The sequence below is a fragment of the Chelmon rostratus genome, chromosome 21, assembly GCF_017976325.1.
Source record: "Chelmon rostratus isolate fCheRos1 chromosome 21, fCheRos1.pri, whole genome shotgun sequence".
Lineage (NCBI taxonomy): Eukaryota > Metazoa > Chordata > Actinopteri > Chaetodontiformes > Chaetodontidae > Chelmon > Chelmon rostratus.
The window spans coordinates 18,165,728-18,192,844 of NC_055678.1; the positions used below are offsets into that span (position 1 = coordinate 18,165,728).

At 42.2% G+C, this 27,117-nt stretch overlaps 1 protein-coding gene across 1 annotated transcript in view; it reads left to right on the top strand.

The window, feature by feature from the left end:
• Positions 1-27,117, top strand: part of dnah9 (dynein, axonemal, heavy chain 9) — a 128,776-nt gene that overhangs the window by 29,174 nt on the left and 72,485 nt on the right. Inside the window, exons 29-43 of the mRNA XM_041963466.1 lie at positions 466-618; positions 1,059-1,184; positions 3,585-3,824; positions 4,061-4,221; positions 8,992-9,148; positions 10,189-10,293; positions 15,005-15,162; positions 16,253-16,391; positions 18,853-19,140; positions 22,435-22,645; positions 22,742-22,869; positions 23,190-23,298; positions 24,780-24,927; positions 25,478-25,652; positions 26,508-26,681. Coding sequence (XP_041819400.1) covers positions 466-618; positions 1,059-1,184; positions 3,585-3,824; positions 4,061-4,221; positions 8,992-9,148; positions 10,189-10,293; positions 15,005-15,162; positions 16,253-16,391; positions 18,853-19,140; positions 22,435-22,645; positions 22,742-22,869; positions 23,190-23,298; positions 24,780-24,927; positions 25,478-25,652; positions 26,508-26,681 — 2,472 coding nt within the window. The remainder of the gene's footprint in view (positions 1-465; positions 619-1,058; positions 1,185-3,584; positions 3,825-4,060; positions 4,222-8,991; positions 9,149-10,188; positions 10,294-15,004; positions 15,163-16,252; positions 16,392-18,852; positions 19,141-22,434; positions 22,646-22,741; positions 22,870-23,189; positions 23,299-24,779; positions 24,928-25,477; positions 25,653-26,507; positions 26,682-27,117) is intronic.

Genomic DNA, 27,117 nt, shown 5'->3' on the forward strand with positions numbered 1-27,117 from the left:
TGAATTTTATGCTTCAGTCTGTTCACCGAGTCAGGAAACAAACCCTTTGCAGCATGCATAGCACTTTCTGCAAGTTGCTTTTTAACAGTGTTCTAAAAGCATGTTTGATTGCACCATTTTGCTCTTTTGCTGAGTGCTGTTCAGTTTTGTAGTACACATAGTGTCCACACAGGGGCAATGTTGCTCATAGTTTTGCACCCTGCTAAAGCCTGTAGCATCAGTACATTGTCTTATGCATTTTCACCTTGGAGAAATAAATCACAGTTCAGCACAACTTGCCACTAAATCTCTCTAAGAGGAAGTTAGCAGGCATGCTGCAGAACATGGGTCCTGCCCTTCCATAATTGATTCTGAAGAACAGTAATGAAATGTTATTTATTAGCGCTGCAGCAAAGAAAATACCAGTCAGACCGTGAGCAGAGTGTAAACTGAGCCCGAGCTGAATGTGTCTGTTTGTTTGCTCAGGTCCAGAAGCATCTGTCTAAGCTGTTTGACAACATGGCTAAGATGCGATTTGAAGCAGATGGAGAGGGGAATCCTTCTAAGACTAGTCTGGGCATGTACAGCAAAGAGGAGGAGTATGTCCCCTTTAATCAGTCCTGTGACTGCAGTGGACAGGTAAAATACACCCGCAATCTTTTATTCATTTCTCTTAAATTGTGGTACTATAACTTCTGTAGGTTGAACCAAATGCTAAAAACGGTTATTATCTCCATTACACTTAGTGCTGACAGTGGCACTTACCTGCCCTTCTGTGCAGTGGAAAAAATATATATCAGATGAAGATATCACAACCCCACAATAAAGGAGATAAATGAAACTGAGTCTGTCGTTGCCTCTGGCGTTTTGCATATCAAAGCCTATAAATCCATTAATTTTCCATTACATCCCATAGTATTTGCCTGACTCCACTTCCACTCTAATGCTTATTAATGACCTCATTAGGGTCCATTGATAAGGGAGTGTGTCGGTCCTCACGTGACACACATTGGAATGTTTTTATACATTTCCATTCATGGGCCTGTCTTTGGTTTTTGTGTTTGTTTTTTTTGCGGAAGGTGGAGGCGTGGTTGAACCGGGTTCTGGACACCATGCGTTCCACTGTTCGACATGAGATGACTGAGGCAGTGATGGCCTACGAGGACAAACCCAGAGAACAGTGGCTGTTTGACTATCCGGCTCAGGTAAACACGCTCAGTAGGATGTATGCATATATTTAACTGATGCTGCTCACTTTGGGAATTTTTCCCATTACTCAGCTAATCCAACATCAGATAGATTGGCACCATAATCATTTCTATGCCTCCCATAGATATTTCAGTCCAGTGCACACCCTCGCTTATGCAGTTTGCAGCCAGCTTCTGTTGAGTATTTTGAACAGGGAGAAACAGTGTGGTAGGAAGTGAGAACAAAAATTTGTGTGTGTGATAATGGAGCTCTTGTCCCTACCTGGAAATGCTAATGATTTTTCTGAAAGTAAGCATTCGATGCTCTGAATGGCAAAATATGTGCCTGACATGACCGATATGGGTCTGACTCAAAGTGGTACACGCAGCAGTTTTAAAAAGTTACTTTACTTTATTAAAGCACAGGTAAAAAATAGTAGTGAATCACTCTTGAAGTAACTATATTTTCAACAAAATACAAAGGTCAATCTTTTAGTAATTCATTTGAGTATTTTCTTATTGACTTTTATGAAAAGAAACATGAATCATTACTGATGTTAGCTATGAATCAACAGTGTAAGAACTGTTGTAGCTGAGGGCCAGATTTACTAAGAAAATGGAGTTGTGCAAATATGTGTATTCAGTCTGTGTGCGTTCAGTGCCTGAGTTACAAATGCAGCAGCTCATTACGCAGTCAGCTCCTGGACTGATCCTGGTACTGCCCTCCAGACACACTCTGCCAGTTAAGAGGAGCTCACAGGAGCAGATCAGCGGTGGGATTTCTATGGGATCACTCAGCTCAGAATGATAACCTAGTGATCTGAATTACAAATGTTTGCTTTGGCCAGCTCCACCTGAAGAAATGTTATATTCCTCGAAATATTGCTTACACTATGACGGCATAATTGTTAGCATACATCTAATTTTCAATACGTTGGAAGGCAATAACGCTTTTATGGTAAACAAAAGGGACATGAAGTATAAGACAGAGAGAGAGGGGGGAGCTCAGAGCAGAGCAGGTGGAGGTGGAGATGCAGTTAATACTGAGGTAAGTGCAACCAGACACACTCTTAAATGTCTTTACGAAACAAAGAAAAGTTTAGTTGCAGTTTGTAGTGATTTTACAGTTCGTTGATGATCAGGCTCATATTCAAGTTGGAGGAACACGAACCAAAACAGCTAGAAACCCTTTTCCTTTCCAGAGCCATTTAAATTTTTAGAACATCCTTGGATGGCCATACTAAATTATGGATCATGTACATCACACTAACCTTTAATTTAATGGCTGGAACTGCTTGTCTTTGGTGTGGCGTCTGATGTCAGATGGTCGTGATGACAACGATGCTACTCGCAGCTGGTTTTCCAGGTTTGGGTCAGTTAGTCTTGACAGGAACTGAGTCAGTTTTGTCAAGAGCTTCTCACAGTAGCAGGTTGTTACTTTGCTGCTCGATGATTTCATGTTGTTGGTTGTCAGGAACATCAGCTGGTTCCACGTTAATCGGTGCAGCAAATATGTTCAGTGTTCATTGTTCACTTTTCATGTCCTTAAATCCAAAACAAACGGAGAAATGTAATCCAGTGAGCAAATAACACATTATGATGATTCATGCATTCTATAATAATATAAATCCATCAAAATAATTTGAAATGCAGTGTACATTTCTGTCTTTTTAATGCCCTAACTATACTGAAAATCAAAATGTGTTTATTGATGGAGAACTGATGCTTTATGATATATTATGTATTCACATTTTTAGCCAATAGACCAATGCTCTTTTCTTGGAAATCAAAATTTTCCCAGAAAACGTGCAGGCAAGGCTGCAGTACTTTTTTCTGCCCTCAGTATCGTCTGCAGGTCTCCACTCTGGCTGCATACAATAAACTGTTTTGCTGTGAGTGTGTGGTAATACATTAAGGTGACATAAATGAACATGTGGATGTTTTTATCAACTCAGAGCTTCTCTCACGGATCATGACAGCTGGTAAAAGGACACTGAGAGACTCATAGAGGACGGGAAGAAAACAAGACTCTAAAAAAGTGACATGGACATCTTCCCTTCGTCCTCAGTTGGAATTACGTTTTTTTTTTTTCATGCTCAGCCCATCTAGTTTTCTTTGAGGCTGACTTTTCACGCCGGTCAGCAGAAATAGCCGTGGCCATCATATGTAAACTTTGCATCTCAATCCAAAGCTTCCCGCTTACAGATACAAAGAGAAACCTCCGGGTTGTGCAGGCACTAGATTGGCAGTTTTATGCATGAGACATATGGACATATTCATATTGGCTCAGTTCGTACATTTGTTTCATATTAAATTCTTTATTTTCAGTTGGATACGAATAACCAGAGGGATCCACCTACATAGCTCTTATCAACTTTATTTTTCCACAGTCATTTCTGTCATTATCTCCGAATTCAGGTGGCGTTGACCTGCACTCAGATCTGGTGGACTTCTGACGTCGGCATGGCGTTCGCCCGTCTGGAGGAGGGCTATGACAACGCCATGAAGGAGTACTACAGGAAACAGGTGTCCCAGCTCAACGCCCTCATCTCCATGCTGATCGGGCAGCTTACACCGGGCGATCGGCAGAAGGTCATGACCATCTGCACAATCGACGTCCACGCCAGAGACGTGGTAGCCAAGATGATTGCTCAGAAGGTGAGAGGGGTACGGTGGGTAAAGCTGGCCAAAAACCTGCACTGTATAAATTCCTATGCAGACACCGTGATTGCTGCTGTATTTTTTTTTTTTTTTGAGAGGCTATTACCAGTGAGTAATGCACTCAAGATATTCGAGCAAGGTATGTCATTACCATAATTAGAGGGTGGAAAAGCACAGATTATTTCTGGCTTTACGTCAAGCCTCGGTACTCTCTCTCTCTCTTTTCTTTCAAGGTGGAGAATTCTCAGGCCTTTGTGTGGCTGTCCCAGCTGAGACACCGCTGGGACGAGAAGGAGAAGCACTGTTTTGCCAACATTTGCGATGCACAGTTTCTCTACTCCTACGAATACCTGGGCAACACGCCACGATTAGTCATCACTCCTCTAACAGACAGGTATGGAGGTGTCATGTCATTTTTGGTGTCTTTGTTCTGACTGAGAGGCAACAAAACATGGTGGCTGCCTGTCAGCTGACTGATAGGTGAAGCTAGTGCAGTTGACCCCGAGCGTGACGTTGCTATACATACACAGTTAACAATGATTTACATTTAAAATTCTGAGTATTTAGTCAAACAATAGCCCTTGATTACGAACCCCGCTGGCAACCCTCAATTTTCTTGAAATCACAGCAGTCACTGGCAGATGTTATCACCTGAGTGAGTTGGTTAAAAACATGACTGTCTCTTTAATGCTTCCAGCTGACTCATTTAAAACGAGAACCTCTGGCAAATGTGCTCTTAATTATATACCTTATGGCTCAGGAGGTGGAACAGGTTGTCCACTTCTCAGAAGGTCGGTGGTTCGATCAGTCTATGTGTCACCGTATCCTTGGGCAGGATACTGAACCCCAAATTGCTCCAGATGTTCTGCCGTTGGTGTGTGAGTGTGTGTGAATGGTTAATGGTCGTAATGAGCAGGTGGCCCAGCCACCATCATATGAGTGTGTGAGTGAATGGGTGAATGCAGGCTTGTGCTGTGAAACACGCTTCATCAGACCAGAAAAGCGCTATACAAATACAGCCAATTTACCGTACATGATATTGTACTTAACAACTGACGCTAAAGCTTTATGTCCCAGGCAACACAACACTGTTCTTGTATTGCAGGTTGGCTAGTTAGTCCTGGTATTATCCTGTAAGTTTGATAGAAAAAATAAAAAGGAAGCGAAGGCTAATGATTGCATGTTATGGTGGAGCAAATAAATACAGTTTAATCCATTCTTTCGACTTCTGCTCTTGTGTTTTTGGTTTTGGAAAGGCTAAAAAAAGACTCCAACTCATTAAATTCTGAGTATCTCTCTGACTACAGTCCCATGCACATGGCTTCAGCATGAGGAGAAGTCAAAAACTTGACAGGCCTGCTGTGCCTAGTTGGTTGCTAAGCTATGATTTGACAATCACACTTTGGGAAAGGGTTAAGTGAACGGTCAGTTGGCCAGAGGCTGCCGAGCTCTTCACTCCTGGAAGTGGTTAAAGTAAAAAGCAAGAATATCTAGCATGTTGCCCTATACAGGTTTATCGAATATGCCAGTTCAGATGAAGCCAATTCAAAGTCCATTATAAGCACATTTTGAGAAATCCATTTGTGCTGATGAAAACTGGTCTTTTTTCCCTTGTAGCCAAACTGACTGGAAGATACCAGCTTCTTATCTAATAATAACCATCTGACGCATTCTAACGATCTTGATTTGAATCATTATGTACACCCACCTCAAGCGAAACCTTTTAGAACAGCTCAGCTGAGGCACTTTGCCAGCAGCTTGTTTGTTCACATGCACATGTTTCTGCAGGATTCCCGATAAAGTTTTAACTACACAGAGATGAATACCTGCCTCCCAGAGCCCTTTGGCAAACTACAGCGTTTGACTGTGTGGTTTTCCAGACTGACCAGTATTCCCTTTGAAGCCTGAACAAACAGAAACAATGGGCTTTGATGGGCGGATCAGCGGCCGTGTAGCAAGACTTCACCATATGGTGCATGCCCTCGCTGCGGCTCGCTGCGACTCACACAGTTTGCCACTGGCTTTCATTTCAACAATGGACCATGGGCCAAGGGGCTGGGTGTCAAATCCTTTAATCCGCGACTTGAGAAAACACCTAAAAGCATGTTTGCTTCATGATAATGTTATACAACTTTCCTTGCAACAGAGCCGGCAAGAAAAGAATACATCTTGATGCAAATGCCACGTTAGCTGAAAATGAAAAGGCTTGTTTTTAGTTCGACATTATGCATATTTGACTTTATCCTAAAAGATTTTAAAGGGTCTGTTCACCCAAAATAAAGAAAACATTTTCTCATTTATCTCAGGGCAAGTTTATTTGAACAGCACCTATCAGCAATGGCAATTCAAAGTGCTTTGCATTAGAGATCAAAAGGCATTAAAACAAGATATAAAAGGCAAAAGGCAATGCAAACACATTAAGATGATTTAAATAGAAGAAAGTAGAATACAAGATGAGAATAATAATAGTAATAATAAAACATAAAACAGGAGAATGTAAATTGGAGCGCAGTTACAGAGCAGTGCAAGATGATGAATAAATAGCCCCAAATGCAACTCAACTGTTTTGAGCCTCTATTTAAAAAGTTAATTAAAAAGATTTTAAACTGAGAGCTGTTACACCTCACGATTTCAGGGGCTTTGTTCAAAATATGTGATTTATAGGAGCTGATTCTGTTTCTTCTCCACATTTAGTTTTGACACTGGGGACAGCAAACAGGTGTGTCCCCGATGATCTGAGAGGGCTGAACAGTTCAGAACTAGCTATAGCAGGAAATCAGAAATGGAAGCCATTCGTGTCGCAAGTGGTCATATATGGGGTGGTCTTCATCCAGTTGCTGATGAAGACCAGCGTTTAAAAGCCAGTTTGCAAAAAGCCAGTAAGGAGAACTTAAGTTAAAATATTTTGTTACACAAACGAAAACCCAAGGTCATAAATGATCTTCCACGCTCAAGTCTTTTCTTCTTTATAAGCAAAGTAGTAAAAACAAAACAAAAAATCAGCCAAACAGATGTTAATGACAGCAGTCATAGACATACATGTGCAGCTGCTGTGAAACTATTTCTAATGAATCCAGGCCTGTGTGTGCTTACCACAAGCTGGCTGCAGTCGGTATGCTCTGTTCGCCTTCTGCAGCAGTATAATTAGGCTAAAGGAGTCAGGCTCGCTAATCTATAACACAGGACTGTTATGGGCACAATGTTAGCTTTCGCTCAATACTTACTGCAGGATCTCCAGACCTGCACCATTATGCAAAATGTTAGGAATATTTTACCCAGCTCACGCGCGCGCACACACACACACACACACACACACACAGAAAGGAATGGAGGGAGAGGGAGTGAGACAGACAGACTGATATATAGCTGTTTCTTTTAAAAACACTGTAATAAAACAAGTCACCCTGTCACAGCTGCAGCTTCCCACTCTTGTCTTCTACCTGGTTTTAGTTATTCCGTGCAGGACATCCTTATCCAGCCTCCTAGACGACTGATTGTGAGATTTTTGGCCATATTTCAAAGGAGAACCATAAAGCCTGTTGGCACTGGTATCCGGATGATACACTGTATACAGATGGGATCATTTGTCTTCTCTGAGCTTCTGTCTCTCGTTATGCTTTCCAATATTTCCCCCTGCCATACATCATCTATTAACCAGCAGCTCATTAAAATCATTGCTGTATTGATATTCAAGGCAAACCATTGTGTTTATTGCTCTGATCAATAAAGTCCTGATTGTCTCCATCAGTTCACGTCCATGATGCTGCTGGTTTTTATTGATACTAGATGGGCAGACTGTTTGTTAGTCCTGACAGGTTCTGCGGGAGAAGCAATCACTGGTGTTGCTAATCAGCCTTTGTGATAATCAAAGCACAGGAGCAGATTATATTATCATATAATGAGGTTATGTACAATGACGGCTGAGCCGACACCGAGACATTGTCAGTGCTGGTTACAAGACTGTGTCGACGCAGGATTTGTAATTTGTGCTGTTGACTGCTGTGTGCGTTTTTTGTAATGCTGCTGTGGAAATGGAATCTTTTTCTAGAGTTCGTTTATTAAAAGTCACTCTGGATAATTTAAAGGGGCATCTTGATGGAGAGCTTTGTAGCTGCTGGAGCCATTCCCAGCTAGTATTGAATGTTTCCTTTGATATAAAAACGATTCTTTTCTTGGAATATGTCACTGTTTAGTTTGGAAAACTGGTATTTCATAAAAATGTTTGATTTTAACACAGAACTGCAGTTAATTAATCATAAATTGGTATTTATTCAGGCATTTATTTGATTATGTGATGTGGTAGTATTGTCATTAAACAATAATTCCTCTTTGAAGCGCTTACCAATGAGACATGATTTTCATCTTATTATCTTACCAGCTACTGCCTTGCAATGTGTGCAGCCATTCCAGCATGCTGTTTCAGTGGTTTAAGGCACAGGAGACTAGTTGTAATGTTATGGTGATCTTCAGCACTCGATTCTCCACCTGTTGAATGCCACTCCGCACTCTGATTGTCTGTTGAACCATCTGTGTAGAATATGCGTACAGATTTTGCATTCCACTTCATCGCAGCTGGACATAGGCTCGGCTTAGAGAAGGCATCTTTGGACGGAGTATAGAGGATGCCACTTTACCACTTTGTCAGTGTTTAAAAGGAAATATAAACTTCAAAAGTTAAAGATTACACCTATCAAGACCTCTAGAGCTCACCAGTTAACATGCTGTATTTGGTCTGTAAAACCTGCATAGAAACAGAAAAAGGTTAAAAAAAAGTACAAATTATGATTCTTATTTTCTGTATTTTTTGATTCTATTAAAAATATATATATATATTTCAGTGGCACATTTTAGACCCCGGAGAAAAGTGTAAAGTGCACTGAAAAAGGTCAGTGCCATGAACTGCTGTTACCACGTGCTGTTCGTGATGAGACAGAGCTAACCCTCAGCTAACATGTTGCCACAGATGCCTTAAACATAACTAAAAATGTGCCAGTGTGTGTAGTCAAGCCCCTCCCTCTGAGTGAATGGTAGAAAGTGGCCTTGACCTGATGCTTAGAAATGGAAGACCAGTCAGTTGAATCAGTCAGAAGCAGTTTTTTTGGTTGCTAGCTGTCAGGCTGCAGTCCTCATTAGTGAAGCATATGCGTGTCTTGACTATATTTAGATGCTACATCACCCTGACCCAGTCTCTCCACCTGACCATGAGTGGAGCTCCGGCAGGGCCCGCAGGCACAGGGAAGACTGAGACTACCAAAGACTTGGGCAGAGCCCTGGGCATCATGGTCTACGTATTTAACTGCTCTGAGCAGATGGACTACAAGGTGAGCAAGCGTGCACGTGGACACATATATGCATTTGAGCCTGTGCACGCAGCTAATGTGCATTCACAGCAGCCCATATTATGCATGTTTCTTTTCATCTTTGCCTTTGTCAGCGGTATGGTATGCATTTGTCATTAAAGTCATCAGCTCACCTTTATACCCTTCTCTTTTCATCTTTTTTCTTTTCATCTTCTCTTTGCCTTCTCTCCCCTTGCAAGTAGAACTGATTAGTTAAACTCTGATTGTTATTTCTTTCCTAAACCTTGTCAAAATGCCCTCTCTGTACCCAGCCTCCACCTTGCTTTATTATGCACTCTTGTATACTCTTACACACACATTTTCTGCATATTGAGTGCTCAAGGGAGACATAAACATAATCTTGTGATCCGGCTTCACAGGGGCATCATTACAGTACAGAGGCATATAGCACCCCCGGCCATACACACTGCAGCAAGGTGTCAGAGAGAAGTGCTAATATACTCCAGGAGGAACACAGGCAGTAGAAGCTGGCTTCAGAGCCCCACACTGTTACTCATTTTCAGTCATGCACACACACATACACACACACACGCAAGTTGAATCAATCCTCTAGTCAGCTCCGGTTTGCGTCAGAGAAGGTTTCCTCGGCCCTGTAATTGGAGAGAAAGTCAGCTGGCTGCTTCATCCTGGTCCAGCTGCTCTCCGGAGGGCTGTTCACCTGCTCTGGTTGTGTGTTGGGAGAACTAAAATGTGGGTGGTAGACATTTTAGCCTCTCTCTTTTTGCCATCGACGCCTTGTTTTATTAGTGTGAGGCCTTGTTTATGTATCATCCTGTTATTATTCGCCTACTCTCAGCCTGCTGCAGTGCTGTTCTGAGCTAACTGCAATGAATGCTTTTACCATATATCTTCTGTCTAATTGGCGATACATCTGCGTCTGCCTCACCAAACGCCTTATCAGTCAGTCAGTCAGACCGCGTGTCCACCTGTGAGCTCCCCAGACTGACTTCCTGTCTCACTGTGTCCATCTGAATATCTGTCTCTCGCTCTCTGTCCACCAGTCCTGTGGGAACATCTACAAAGGCCTGGCTCAGACGGGGGCATGGGGCTGCTTTGACGAATTTAACAGGATCTCAGTGGAGGTGCTGTCTGTGGTGGCTGTACAGGTAAGAGCAGGACCGGTTCCTCTGCCTCAGGTGCTCCCAAAATCCCATTCAGGTCAAGACTTCATTGTGAGGTCAGCTTTTGTGCATTTTCATCCCTGGCGGGTAGAGCTGAATGTGTGAGTTCTCATCTTATTAGTGAAGTGGTCTTATCCAAATCAAGTTGTGGTGAAAATAAGCCCTCGAAAACAGCAAAGCAGAAGCAAATAGCCTCTTCATCACAGATTGCAAGCGAAAATTGCTTCAGCTATAAGACTAATCCACCAAGGCTGGCACCTTTGCACCGCAGAGCATCTTCATAATTGGAGCCTTCTCGATCTGATTTGAGAGTCGAGGGTGGAAAACCGCCTCCTTTGCTCGCCTGTGGAGATGGTCACGATGCTCACATCTTTCAGCACTAATAACAGCAACTCTAAATGGACAAACTCCAAGCTCTCAAGGGATGTGCTACAATAATTTGGGTGAATTAGTATTTGCTCAGTGTCTGTACTCTGAGTCTATCCTTGGTTTGACAATGTGTGCAACAAGTTATTTGTAACTCTCTCACATTAAAAATTTTCTCTCCACTGTTACCAGATTTGGTTGATACCAAGAATCCAATCAGAACCTGTAACCTTTAACCTGTTGTACTTTTTTATTTAGTCGAGTACATATAGTGTTACATATATTACACACACACACACACACACACACACACACACACAAACTATAAATGATCAATGACTTATCTAATATTAGTCATCATTAGTAATATCTAATATCTAATAATATAGGAATACTACAGGCAGCAGCGTGTCTCTATGATCCTCTTGCTCTTCTCTGACTCTGACTGATAAGTTGCTACCTATCATTTTGATCATGAAGGCGTATCTATACAGTAGTATGTGAGTATATAGGCTACAATATATTCTAGAATTGAATATTTATAGCATATAGTTTAGAAAATATAGATTCAAGATTCAAGATGAAATTGACAGAAGGGCAGAGAGAAAAAGGCACAACTACAAATCTGTCTGCAGCTTCAGCACCACGGACAGCGCCATGGATTTATCAATACACAGCACAGTTAGACTGCTGATATTTCAGAGTCATGGTCGGGGTCATAGATTCTACTTTGCTCGAACCTCATTCAGATAAAGAATCAATGAGTCAGGCAGACTAGACTAACATTCAACTAAACAACCCCTCTGCTCCTGCACTCTCTCTACTGCTACTCCTACTACTACCCTCACAAACCCAAAATCATGGTCACAATGATTAATATTAATCTCCATAAGAGTCTTACATTTTTCAGTCGACAGCTGTCAGATATCATGTGTCGAGGCGACTCAGTGACCCTGGCAATCTCAATCATACTAATTAGACAAGAGAAATGGCAGATTTAGTGAAATGTGGCCTACAACTTTTCATTTATTATTACTGGAAAACAGTCCATATTAAGGCCATTGACAGGTTATTCAGACTAACAAAGAAAGTGTTGTGTTGTGTGTTGTGTTGTGTTGTGTGTAATATTTCTCAACCAAGGAGCTTATTGTTGATTTTAGTAAAAAAGGACACACACCCCTGTCTACATCAGTGGAACAGTTTCAGGTTCCTGGGAATCAGCATCACAGAGAACCTGTCATGGGCATCACACATTTCTACTCTGGTAAAGAAAGCACAGAAACAACTCTATTTCTGTTCCTGTTTAAGTCTTTTCGAGACTTAAACAGGAACAATTCCTGTGTCAAGTTCATGTTGACTTTTACAGAGCAGTTATAGAAATCATCCTGACTGGAAATGTAACAAACTGGCATGGGATGAGCACGACCCAGGACAGGGGGGCTCTGCACTGGGTGATTGAAAGCGTCCAGAACATGATTGGTATCCATTTACAGACCATCAGTGATATCAGTGAGGTCTGGTGCCTGCAGAGAGCCCGAAGGGTACTAAAAGACAATACAAACCTCAGCCACAGCCCGTTCACCCTGCTGCCATCTGCCGAGCGATACAGAAGTATCTGCTGCTAGACCATCACACTACAGAGCAGCTTGTTTCCTCAGGCTGTGAGACTCCTCAACTCATCCTCTGTGCTCTACCATAAAAAAATACTTTATTTTGTTTTGTTTGGAGCATCCAGGGACTGCATCTTATATTTCGTCCTATGTTGTAGAATGATAAGTAAATGAACCTTGAACCTTAAATGAAATTCACCTGCCAATGTTTTGGGTTGACGGCAGAAATCTTAGGACAGGTCTCTGTCTCAGGTGGACATAAACATTGTTTGCAAGATGTGTATGTAGAAACTGTTTGCTAACACGTTAGTCATGTCAACTTTTATAGTCATATACTGTGTGTCAGTTTATTTGCAGCTTGTTGTGCTGCTCACAAGTGGCAAAAAACATCAATTACTGCAGGATTTAGTCATAAAGCTTAGTCGTTAGCTTAATATAACCTGAGATCCTGGAGCTCTCTAGATAAACTGGATGTGTCTTCGCTATCTCCACTTCATGAGTAGTGACATTCAGTTAAAAAAAGACTTTCTATTCTCCACACACTGAATGGTGTATACCCTGGCGACATACAGTGGTTAGCCCTTTGATTATGGGGAGCCTTTTGAGAAATCAGACATATTCTGTGTGTTTCAGCTGATGCTAGCTTTTCTGCTCTCTTGCATTCTGTTATCCCGGATCAAACAGAGCCTCTCTCTCTGTGGTTTCTTTAGTCCCTTTGGTCCCTCCCTATTCAAATCCTTCATGCTATTGCCAGAGACACTGTCTTTATGTATGTGCAGTGCTGTCACACCAAAATATATGCAGTTGATAAGGACGGTGATCATGATCATGATGATAATGGAGATAGAGTTCCTCAAAGGATCATTATTCACTGCTAGACTTAACACTCACTTCTCTGCCCTTCCTTATGCCTTTCTTAAGCAACAATGAAAGTCAAGCAGCCGTCTTCCGTAAACTGTGGAAGTCTACAGTACTTAGAGAATTTTAAAGTTCCAGAAGAATGAATAGGTGTTGCGTGGTGTAATGAATAATAAATCACGGTGGCTTATACGTGGAGAAGTAGACCTTGAGAACAGAGGAGCGTCAAACTCCCGCTGTGACAGCTGGCAGCCTGCGCTGAGCCTGCTTCAGTGGAGCCACCGCCGAGCCATCGTTCACCATAGCACACACACCTAATCCATCCTCTTAAAGACGGAGCAGCTAGCATTGCGCGGCGACATACTCGGCTGCCGGTTAGGTCTGCTAACACAGCTGGCGGGACCAGTCCTACATTAAATAAAGCACAGGCAAACAGAAGGCCGCCAGACATAACAACATGGAGATAAATTGGTGAAGTTCGGCCTCTGCTACAGTCAACACAGGCCTGGACGGTGAACACAGTGATGCTGCTAGCTCCAGTCTGTACATTCAAAAAGACAGCTGCGGGTGGAGCCGGACCCCACTGGATCACACCTCTCAGAACGGTGTCTGTTGTTGAACTTTTTAAAAATGTGTTTCTGGTGTTTTCCTTCCCTCCATGTCCCTGTAGGATAGCAGTGGTGGGCCGCTGTCATTTCGCATAAAAATCAAGCCCCTACTGATGTTTTCATGAAAACTTTGTGCATGTTTTTTCTGCAGCTGCACTGTTTGTTTTTGCATTTTTTCCCCCTCCTCTCCCTGTTGTGTTAGTATGACTGAGTGATCTGTAGCCGAGTACTCATCCATGAAGAGATGTTCCTCCTCTTTCCAGCTGTCGACTCGCTACGCTCTTTTACCACACGCATGTTAAATTCATAAAGCCTCTTACAGGCTGGGATTCAGTTTTATGCCAAGACACTGACACACACACAAAGTTCATTTCTGATATCTCATTCAATCATACTGGAGACAAATGTAGCCTCGGCAGTTCATCCATCCAGTAAACCCTGGCTCATAGCATGCTCATATTATTGATGAAATTGTGTCCCTGAAAAAAAGGTGCATATCGAATAACAGTTTGACAGGCTGTTACAAATTGACTCTGGTGAGTGCTTTGTGATATTAATTATATGCTAATGAGTGCTACCAAATTTCCTCTGTCTACATCGCATCTGAGGGTTTGACTACTTGGAAGTGTCTTTTGGGAGTGTTCATTAACAGTGACTGGGTATGGTTTGAAACTTTTGATAGGTGCCAATACAGTATTTTCCTTTCTCCAAACCTGCCTAGGTAGTGGTGTGGCTGTGGGGATGGCAGCATTGGTAGGATTTGGTCCAGATTAAAATATCTAAACAACGATTGAATGGATTGCCATGACATTTTGTACAGACATTCAACAACAACAGTCCACTATTATTATACCACACCTGCAACCAAAGTGTCTGCAGTATTTTTGTATTATAAGTAACGTAGGTGCCAGTTTTTAACAAGGAACAAGAATGTGTAGAATAAAGAAGATGACATCTCTGGTTCAGCCTCAGCTGTAGTTGGGTCTGTGGTTAGTTCTACTTAGCAAATGCTAGCATGCTAACCTAAATTTTAAACATGGAAAACATGAAAACAAGTGTCTATGTTAGCATGCTAGCGTTAGCATGTATCTCAAAGCAGTGGTGTGCCTAGGTAAAACCTCATGGAGGTTTACTTTTGTGTTTCATTGACAAACGGTTAAATTAGACACTGTGTTATGGATTATTTGTTTGGTACCAAAAAAGCATCAAGGTACCCAGTGATAACAATGAAAATTAAGTCTTCTGTATGTGCAGGTCAAAAGCATCCAGGACGCCATTCGAGATAAGAAGCAGAGGTTTAACTTCATGGGAGAGGAGGTGAATCTTTGCCCATCTGTTGGCATCTTCATCACGATGAATCCAGGCTATGCTGGCAGGACCGAACTTCCTGAGAACCTCAAGGCTCTGTTCAGGTGGGCCAAGGGGCCATCATACACACATGCACATCTGTAATTCAATATACCATGTTTTATTTTTACTTTTTGTTTTTTTCAGCTGGGTTCATGTTAAGTCCATCAGTTGACGTTTACTCCATCAATAAGTTTTCCAGAAAACTTGAGATAAACTTGTGGTGTGCCCTGCCACTTCCCCAGTGGCTACAAACCACTGTGACCCTTCACAGGATAAGAAGATTGAGAAATGGATGGTGGATGGACATTAAAACTGAACTCATCACTAGAACGTGGGAACGTGGCAATATTGTTGGACAGAATTCCAGTTCAATCTGCATTTTGTTCTCTTCAAAACGTTAAACTCCATATTTACGATCTCTTAAAGGGTCATTTAGCCCAAAGGTAAAAGTAGTTCTTTTTAATTTTTCAGCTCTGTCAACACCAGAAATCAAAAATTATGTTCACCTTCATTGCATACCAAAAGCTGAAGAAATAAAACCATGTTTTTTTTTTCTGTCGTTTAAGTGAAGCAGCCCTTTTACAGTAATTTCCAGCAACCCAAACGTGATTCTCCTTGAACTGAACTTCATATTATTCTCAAATCATTCCTATTTATGACAACAACAGTGTAATTCATGGTACTATACAGCATATTTTTCCCATCCCTGATTACTTTTACATTACCTTTGACACTTTTGTCCAAAATAGCACACAAATGAGATACAACCCAAGCCACAACTGATCAAAGAGAAGCTACTGACAGTCAGTGCCACAGCCTTCAGTTTCAATTCCCCCCGATACAAGTACCACAAAGCTGCAGGTGCATGCAGCGAGCAAAGTGTGTAGGAGACAGAGAGAGAGCATGTTTGGTGAGCAGTTACTCCCTTAAGGGAAGATAGCTGAAAACATTTGTGGAGTAAAGCGGAGCAAATTAGTGAAGCTTGTTTGATTGTGATGGATTGTGACTCGTATCAAAGCTTACATTGTTCTGCTGTTTTCCGGCGTGCACTTCCTCAACATGTGGTCAAATGCCCAAGTTTGGTGAATGATGTGGACTGTAGATGAACTATGACTGAGCACCTTGTAATGCCTTCTGTCGACTTCTCCACAGACCGTGTGCCATGGTGGTGCCAGACTTCGAGCTGATCTGTGAAATCATGCTGGTGGCCGAGGGCTTCATTAACGCTCGGGTCCTCGCTAGGAAGTTTATCACCCTCTACACACTGTGTAAAGAGCTGTTGTCCAAACAGGTACTCGCTGCTCGCTTCCATGTCGCACATCTGATATGGTTAAAAAAAGCCTCATCCATTTCCACTTCAAAGCTGAACAACTGACACAATGTTCTTTTTATATTTGAGGCTTTTGATTAAGGAATGACTCTGAGGCACCACACAAGAGCTGACTTAAGTGTCTGAGTGAAGTCTTACATGCATATGAATAAAAAGCTGCAGGGAGTTTAGATGTTATTCCATCTAAATTTTTCTTTAATCCCTTTTTAGTCCTTTTTTACATGTCTTGCCATTATTTTAATTATTTAAAAAAGCAATAAAATCACTCACAGTGCTGACTAATAGTTAGAGTGCAGTTCCTCAACTTAGGTAAGCGATTTAATGAGCCCTCAGTTCTGGATGAATTTCCCATGACCACAGGCCCGTTTAAGTGTCATAGCACACTACTTCCCTTTTTATGGCTGTTGAATGAAGCTCTGGTTCTTCAGACATTTTTAAATATCACCTTAATTACACTTTTTAGCTGCTTCAAAGTTGTTTGCCGCAGTTTCATCGCAAGTTTTCCAGCATTAGCAACTTAGTGGCAATGAAGTCAAATGATAATGAACAGACTGCTTCTCTAAGCCATATTCACAAGGGCTGAAGCTGCAAATCAATGGAAAGTGCAGATTCAGAGAACTACTGTCCCGAGTTAAACAAGTGGTTCATAAGTGTGGATTTAATATTCCAAAAGTTCTGCTGCTGCTCCTGTGCAGATCGACTCTGCTGTTTTTTCCTGCCGGCGAGCAAACAGCGGAACATGAGAGAGTACAGTGAAATGTATTCACGCATCCAAAATCTGCAGGGATCTGAAGTAATGCTCTAATAAGTTTGTGGCCTCTAGTTTCATGGTAGTAAAATGTTGTTGCTGTGGCAGTATGTTTTCTGCAGTATGGGCTGGTCCACACTGGTCCTGATGTGGGTGTGTTATGAATCAAAGTTATTATTGTAAACTAAAATAATTATAAGCATTGAAAATTGTTGTAAACTGAAAATAACTGATAATTAGCTAATTGGAGGTTACAAAACTAATTAGAATTCAATTAAAAATGAATGTAAATCCTTTCAGGTTTTTTTTTTTAACAATAAGCTATCAGGTTCATTTATTGTCATTTCACAACACAAGGCTGCACAATGAAATGAAGGTTTTAGTCCCTTTATGCTACAAATACAAAGAACATACGTATAAATATTTGAATTAGGAGCATTTAGTAGCACATCTTTTGAATTTGCAACAAAAACAATGTAACATGTATAATAAGGCTGGCATTTTAACATTGAGAATTCAAAATTCAACATCTGGGAAACATTGTTCATCAACTTTGACTGCGTTTGAGCACAGAGTCTGCCTTCCCTTGTCTTGTCCACAGTCTTGTGTTCATTAGTCAGGAGTAGGCTGCATTGTGGCGTAACCTGAGGTCAATTTGGGTCTTCCTTCCTCGCTGTGCCTGTGGTGGCACTTGGTCCGGCTGGTCCAGCTGGGTGGTTGAAAGATGCCATGGGTAGTGACCGTCAAAAGGTCCGCTGCACTAAATCCAGTCCCCATATGTATGTATAGCTACATTAAGATTACATGTTCACTTTCTGAGTTTTAGCATGTCAGCATCCTAACATTTGCCAATTAGTATGAAACACAAAATAGGCCTATAGGTTAGGCTGAATGTCATTTGTATTTTGCAGGTATCTGGTCATGAACCAAAGTTATTAGAGAAATTAAAATTGTGACCTAATGCTGGTGCTGGATGAAAAGAGATCACAATCACAATTCACCCTGTGGAGAATGTAAATACTTTATGCCCATCCAGTAGATGTAGAGGCATCTCACAGGTTCAAATTTTAACCTGCTGGTGGCGCAAAAATCAGTGGGACTGCTTATCTGAGCTCCAGATAGCTGAAGCAAATTTATTGACAATCCATGTGAGTGGTGATTGTCACTAATTATTTATTCATGCATTTACATCATTTTTGTTTATGTGAGCAGCATAAGGGGACTGCAGCCAGCATTTCATTATTCAACCCTGTGTTGTAGAGTGATAAATAAATGGCCGACACTCCCATCCCTGTTTCAGTACTTGATACAGCTTTGTTTTCTTATTTGCACACAAACTGATTAAATGGGCCACTTAATGACGTGAGATGCCATGATGGCGTAGTGAACACATTCTGTGTATTTTAAGATGATGGAGCGAGTGTTTCTGTCAGCAGCTGGAGGAAAGCATTAGATCGTCTGGCAGCTGAAGGCTCTCAGTGTGGAACTGAAATTTTACAGATAAACTCCGATGAGGTTCATGATATGAAGAGATGAGATGTTAGAGGGATCGCCTACACAGCTCATCATTTTTAATTAGCTATACATTCTTAATCTCACCTCCAGCTTTGCACATACTGCTGTGAAACTAAAAGCTTGTGTATTTTCCTCTGCTCTCTCTGGCCTTTGCTAAAGGACCACTACGACTGGGGTCTCCGAGCCATCAAGTCGGTCTTGGTGGTGGCCGGTTCTTTGAAGAGGGGTGACCCCGGCCGAGCGGAGGATCAGGTGCTGATGAGAGCTCTGAGAGACTTCAACATCCCCAAGATCGTGACCGATGACGTGCCAGTGTTCATGGGGCTGATCGGAGACCTGTTTCCTGCTCTGGATGTCCCCAGGAAGAGAGACCTGGACTTTGAGACGCACGTCAAGGAGTCCATTCTGCACTTGAAGTTACAGGCTGAGGATAATTTTGTACTCAAGGTGCGGTAAACACGATCCCTCGGTAGCCTCCTGACATGATTGTCTGCTTGAGTTTATCGGATTCTGTTTTGATTACAGCTCAAAAAATGTCAGCGTCACAAGTGTTGCTAAGCCAAGGATGAAGGCAAACACAATCATAAGTTATCTGCGAAGTCCCCAAATGGGGGTTTCATCTTGAACATTTTAGACAGATATTACAGTTGTAGCACTTTCATTTAGATTTATCTTAGTTCTTTCCAAAAGCTATTTACCTCACGTCATAATGTTCCACTGGGAAATACACATTAGTGTCAGACGAGTCTGCAGCATCTGGATGAATCGGGCAAATATTGCAGAAAGCAAACGGTTGGCTGCGATGAGAGTTCAGGTGCCCGAGCTACTGACCTAATTCTTGTCATTATGTTACATACAGATACACACACACACATACACACACACACTCACACATGCACAATAGAAAGCAGTATATGTCAGAGACAGATGAACGCAGGACCAGGGGAAATAAGTGCAATCTGCCTCAGGTCAAATAGACACGGGAACCACATAATAACACTCCATCAATGGAGGCTGGCGCTGCACCATGCCACTTAACCCTGACATTGTGAGAGGCAGCCACGGAAATAAACAAAGAGGAGGAGAAACACAGCGAGCAAGAGGGAGAGAATGGCGGAGTGGTCAATAACAACCATCCACCCCCAGAGCCTGAACTTTTACTGTCTTTGTTTGTGCGACCAACCTTTTGATTTCAGACAAAGGGGGGAGGCGGGGGGTTTGGGGGGGTGTGAGCAGGCGATGTGAGAGAGATTGCATACCTTTAGCGTTAGCCTGTGCTAGCATTAGTCCTCCCCACATCAAAGCAGTAATCAGCCGGGGCCTTTGAGAGTGTAAAGCCGCCCGCGCTCCGGCTGAATGGATGGTGAGTAGGAGCCGCGAGGAGCCCGATCGATGGCATTGATTGAACTCGCCATCTGTATGTTTGAGTGGAAGTAGGGAGGAAATCTCTCTTTCTCCCCCTTTTCTCTCTGTTAGTCTGTTACACACACTGTGCTGTCGCCTCACACTTGAATTGACAGAAAATATTACACCGCAAGTCAGTGGAAATTCAAAAAGTTAAGTGCGAGTGTGTTCATTTGACTGTTGAGGGATACCACCCAACATGGAATATCTCTGAACACAAAGCTCTGTACATCTGTTGTGGTGTTCACATTGGAGATGAATGATGACCTTCGTAACACTGACTAAACATCCACACAAACATGATTTCGGGCCTATTGTGCAATTGGGACAGAGGTATTTACTGACTGAGGAGTTTCACACGCAAGGGAATCACATTTTGTTTCTATCATTTCATCTCAGACGTGCAAGTTAAAGCAATTCTTGTTACATCACAAAAGAAACTGAGAATCCCCCTGACAACAAGGACAAAACAGCAAAGGTTGCTATCAAACTCTACTAAAATCTACAGTAAAAATAAGAAAATGAAGGCGTCAGTACCGGAGAAACTAGGGTGAAAATAAAGCAAGCTGTTTATATGTTCTTTAGATTTTCATTAAAGTCCATTTCACAGAAGTTTTTACAAGAGTTGTCCTTGTATTTTAATACAGAGCAGGTGAGACTGGGAAAAACTGATGATGAGACATAGAAACCTATTTAGTATCTTTTGGATCACAGCATTGAAAGATATAACAAGATGGAAAATGCCCCTACAATGCAATGTACTGGAAAAGCACAATTCAGGAAGTATCACTCATTGAAAAAATTAAAAAACAAAACATCTCGAAGGTGATTTTGAAAAAAAACTGTGGAAGTAAGGTCATGGGAAATTAGATTGATACTAGCAACTAGCAAACAGTCAAACAGCAGTTACACAATAAGCAAGGAATCATAAAAATCACCAGACAATAAACCTTTAAAATGTCAGTTTGGCAGTTCTGCCAGTATTAGTGCACATTCAAGAGATTTCGAAGGTTAAGTAGGTGCTGGGTCGGGTGCTGTAGTTAATGGATTTAAGTGAAAGAGGAGATGTGGGGTAGTTTGGAAGCTTCAGCAGTAGATGAATGAAGCTCTACTGTTTTCTGCTGTTTCATTTCATGTCATTTTATAGATTTTTTTTAACAGTTTCCTTTTTTCTAATGCCATTTTTCTGAGTAACTTATTACTTTATTTCATAATGACAGTTTTCATCACAGAGTCCCAGTTCCATGCTACATGCTGCATGTACTATATGCTAGTCTTTATACTACACTGTTTTTCACTGTCAGTCGCTTTAAAATCAAATAGAAAGAAAAGATGCAGTACATGCTTCATCAGACCTCAATCATACTGCAACTTTAACCGCACCAATAGAAAGCTAAATCATTGTTTTCCTCCATTTTCCTGGAGCTGTTTCACCACCATCCACCATTTCTTTGCCTTTTTTGAGACTCTGGGCAGCTCTTCCTTTTTCTACTGTACAGCATTGTGGGGGAATGTGAACAACAACGGCACACTCAGAAAAAGCCTTCTTTTTTTGCATGCATACTGACTTTTAGTACTGAGTGTGCTTAATTTTATCACTTTTGTTCAGTGGAATTAGGATGAATACGCTTTTGTGTGTCAGTCAAGAGAAACTGATGAGACAGTGGCGTGATTGGCTGCCTGCTCATTCAGACCCAGCAACAGCCAATCACGTCACTGTCTCCGGCCTATTTGTCTTGACGGACAGTGATAAGTGTAAGTCACTTTCAAAACAGGAAGAGCTGAGCTGAGTGTAAAAATGTTATTGGATTATTTCCCAGCTTCATATTTAGATGACTTATTCTGTCTGTATTTATTTTATTGTGTTTTATATTTTATTATACATTTTTTATTGATTTGACATTGAACACTCATGGAAACATTAGAACACATTATACAACTATTGAATACTAGTCCCCATGACAAGTACAGGGATGCGTAAAATAGCTGGAGTGGCCCTTTATGTGTGCAAACACAGAATAATGAGGGTGCAGATATCTGTCCTTCCAGAAGACCACTGTCTGTGAACAGTGTGCTAAGCTGCTGCGCTGCATTGCAGTGCAACACACTACGCTGTCATTCTGCATCACTTTATATTCACCATAAACCAGAACATTAAGAGGGAGAAGCAGTGGACTGAGTTCTACAGCGCAGCGGCCCATGAAATGCTACATTATTTACATTGCTACAGTAAAAGGGTCGGTGTTTATTTGAACACCATGTCACCCGTGTCCTTCATGTGATCTGAACAAAGCACAATATAAAATGTCTCATTCTGCGTGTGTGTGTGTGTGTTAGGTGGTGCAGCTGGAGGAGCTGCTGGCGGTGCGTCACTCCGTGTTTGTGATCGGGAATGCAGGCACTGGAAAGAGCCAGGTGATGAGGTCACTCCAAAGGACCTATCAGAACATGAAGCGCAGACCTGTGTGGGCAGACCTTAACCCAAAGGCTGTGACCAATGACGAGCTTTTTGGCATCATCAACCCGGCAACCAGAGAGTGGAAAGATGGTGATTACTGAGTCTTGCAGAAACAGTGTTTGGTCGGTACAAAGTGTTTAATGGCCTGAGTCAAATGTCCAAAATGTGAACTCCTTCTCCTTACAGGCCTGTTCTCCAGTATAATGCGTGAATTGGCCAATGTCAGTCACAGCGGACCTAAGTGGATTGTTTTGGATGGAGACATTGACCCGATGTGGATTGAATCACTCAACACAGTCATGGATGACAACAAGGTGTGAGCGAGTTGAATGTGTGTGTAGCTGTGTGGACTCGGTCTTTTATTCAGTATCAGAATGACTAAGGTGACACGTTTTCCCTCTCTGTTGTTTGCTAACTCAGCATTCAGATATGAAAAGGAAGACGTGGTTGACTCATCGCTGATGCGAGAGAGTAGTAAACTATTTGTACTCTGCGGATGAGAATTAATGACAATGTGTGCCTGCAATGCTGAGAATAGTGAAACGAGCCGAGGAAAACGTGACAAAACACATTCTTAGTCAGTCACATCTACGTACTGTACACTGTGTGTGAATATGCTGTCTCCCTCGGTTAGGTGCTGACTCTGGCCAGTAATGAGCGGATCCCTCTGGACCCCACCATGAGGCTGGTGTTTGAGATCAGCCACCTTCGCACCGCGACCCCTGCTACTGTATCAAGAGCAGGTAGCTTTCCTTTCTTTGTCTCATCCTTTTACTTGGGCCCTTTCACAATCTTGTGGTGGTATTGGATTTAGTTTCACATGTCCTTTTGCAGCAAGGCTGGCTTATCAACCGTGCAACTGCTCAGTAGCCACAGACCCACAGGGGCCAAAAGAAACAAACTTTGTACAAGACACAATGTCAAAATCTAGTTTTAAGACCTTTAAGCTGCATTGAGAGATATTTTTTCTGCTAACCACGTGTGCAGTGAATTATCTCCCATTTCTGCAGTTCCCCTCAGCTCTACAAAACTTCAGCATCTTCAGCTCATTGTTTTGATTTCACAAGGCAACGCAAATGTTTTGGTTTCGTTTCATCACTCTCATCTGCAGCATTTTCAGACACAGCAGGTGGCTGTTTTCAGTGGGAGTCTCAGTTAGACCTGCCCAGCACCGAACAGCAGAGAGACACAGTAAGCAGCTGTCTGGTGAACATAATGGAGGGTTTAGCAGCTAAAGAGACATTTTTCTCAGGAGTTGATGGAGACCAAAACAGACGTTAGCAACATCAACTTTATGAGGTGATAGTGTTTCAGTGTTGTATTTACAACTGGTTTCACTACACTGTCAGTAAGCTAGGAAATTGCTGGGAAAATAGCAACTAGTCTGCTAGTGATGACACTAAACCATCAGGGAAGTAATGTAAGGAAGCATCTTGGATTGGAAATCATGGACAGAGGTCATGTTTGGAGGAGGTGATGGGTTTGATCCAGTACCGCCATGAGGGTTTGTTTGACATTTCTGGAGAACTTTTGAATGGATTGCCACAAAATTATGTTCCCCCCATGTTGAAGCGTGATAAATTTGGTGATCTCTTTTCTTCTAGCGCCATCATCAGGTCAGAGTTTCGATTTGTCATTTCCTTTGGGTCATGACCAAACAGCTGCAAAACTATTGACAATCCCATCAGCTTCAGGTGTACTCTGTGTGTAGCGCTAATTCACAAATGTAAGCGTGCTAAAGCATGGTGCCTCACATGTTAACGTTATGCTAAATGTCAGCATGTTAATGTTAGACTCAGTGTGTGCTTTGAGCTAAATGCTAAATGCAGCCTCACAGAGCTGCTAGCATGGCTGTAGACTGTTAATCTTGTTAAATCTAATTTAGGATTTGTTTATGTGGGTTGCCTGCAAATGAATTACACAGTAAATGAAGTCACATCTCTACTCACTAGTGCACATTCCTAAAAGAGAAAAAGCTCTGTTTATACAAATCGCCTCCAACCAACTGATGCACAGAAACCCTGAGGCTAAGTTTGTTCACTATGCAAATACTGGAGCAGCCACGTATATTCTGCTTAATGCGTTAGACATAGGGTGACACTGTACATACAGAGAGGTGTTGAGCAGGGTTAAAAGGGCCCCAGGGACCCACAATGGATTAATTCAGCCATGTTTGTTGATACTGTACATAATCACTAGCTGTATTCCCTGATCCTTTCTCCAGGCATCCTGTACATTAACCCAGCAGACCTCGGCTGGAACCCACCGGTGTCCAGCTGGATCGACAGGAGGGAGGTCCAATCAGAGAAAGCCAACCTGACCATACTGTTTGACAAGTACCTCCCCTCTTGCCTGGACACCCTCAGATCAAGGTAACGCAGCTACTCAGCAGCTCTGCGTCACCACGAAATAACATCCTCAGAGTCATGTCCAGTTGACGCAGGATGTTGGGGTGTGACATAACGTGGGGAGGGACTGTGCAAAAGTGGGCTGAGGCAAGCAGGGACTGACTCAGAAGAACTGGATGCCATCCTGCATTCTATTGTACAGGACCACTCGCCTCCTCCAACACCTCCATCACCACTGCTATTGGAGCAGACAACAAAAACAGGAAGCAGAGGAGGAAGACAGAGAGGAGGAATAATTTGTCCTCATTGCTAGTCCAAAAATCCAGAACATGCACCCCTGTACAGCACCACAATGCTACATAGATATTCACAGATAGATTTGTCATCTGCTTTCTTGGAAGTAATTACAATTGAATTGTGTTTTGTCAAAAAAAAGCTGTATTTATTCTGTTAAATCTGTTAAAAAATGTATGACAGTTCAAAATTACATAAGGTGAAATCATAATTTAACATTTTAACACGAGTCCGTGGTAATGCTTGAATCTAGTGATGCAATGTGTCTGTCTTTGCTCAGGTTTAAGAAGATCATCCCTATCCCTGAGCAGAGTATGGTCCAGATGCTGTGCTACTTGCTGGAGTGTCTGCTGACTCCAGAAAACACCCCGCCAGACTGTGCCAAGGAACTTTATGAGCTCTATTTTGTCTTTGCTGCTGTCTGGGCCTTTGGGGGAGCCATGTTCCAAGACCAGGTACTGCGTGGGCCTCTGGGCATGTGAGCCGTTTACTAAGTGGTTGCGTAAAGAGGGAAAAGAATGAGACTCAACGGGAAACAGCTGAATGATTTTTTTTCTCCCTCCTCATACCTCCTTCCTGAAAGAGTTTTTTGCACTTGCATTCTGGGTATTCCTTGGTACTATTCAAGCCCTGATGGCTCTTATGCAACTCAACTTTGTGTCCCTATTTATGAAAAGTCATTCGAAAGTTATTTCCAGTTGAAGAAATGGCAGGTTTTTGAAAAGGGAGAGATCTCCATCTGAAAATGAAGTGGACTTCATTCCAGCTCAACAACACACAGGCTGGCTGAATTTAAATCAGCAGGAGAGCTGTGGCGAGCAGTTGCTAAGCAATCCAGTTAGTGCCGTACAGTAAGCGCGTCCATCTAAGTTATGGGATAAAACTGCTCTCCCCTCGGTACAAATGTACTCCACTTTATTTTCCCATCACAGATGCATTTAAATGCTAAGTGGTTTTATTGACTGGAGAGTTGGTAGTGAATAGAGGAGACAGGTACCAAGGGGTGGGGAGGTGGGGAGGAAGGCGAAGATCTGCCAGCCAGCAGGTGATGAGGCTACTTCACTGTCTGATTCAGACAGATGGATAGATAGGCCTGCCATCTCTCATTTTCTACCCTTCAACTGCTGTGGCTCTATCTCTATGTTGTCGTCATTTATTTGTCCTCTGGTTTGTATTCACACCAGTGTAAATCAAACGCACAGATCCATAGCTCGTGTATGGGGGAGAAAAAGCAGAGAGGAAGTCATTTTAGAGTATTGACCGCTCGCCTACCCTCTGTGTCTCTGCGTGTGTGCTCTGTGTGAGTGTAGCTGGTCGACTACAGAGTGGAGTTCAGCAAGTGGTGGGTGGCCGAGTTCAAAACCATCAAGTTCCCATCCCAGGGCACCGTGTTTGATTACTACATCGACCCCGAGAGCAAGAAGTTTGAACCCTGGTCCAAGCTGGTGCCCAAGTTTGAGATGGATACAGATGCACCCCTTCAGGTACAACAGGTTGTTTTAGAGTTTGGCAAGTTTTTAGTGGAATTATACAGTTTCCAGTTACTGGACTACACCAGCATAATGTGGTGATGAAGTCAAAGAGAATTATCACCCTGATTCCCATCAGCCCTAGTTATTTAAAGTCTTTCAGCTCACTGTTTTGGTTTTCAAGCCTGCGGCTCAGTGAAAGGCTCTGATAAAAGCACTGTACACTACCTGCCCAGCACCTAAGGTCTGACAGGCTAGCTGGAGCATTTAGCAGCTAAATTGTAAATTTCTTTTTGGAGATCAATAAAGTATCTATCTATCTATCTATCTATCTATCTATCATCTATCTATCTATCTATCTAAAGATGCATTTTTATTAATTTATTAATTATGTAATTTCTCCTAAAAATAAAACAGATTGATGGAACTTTTAGTCATGTATGGAGCCTGA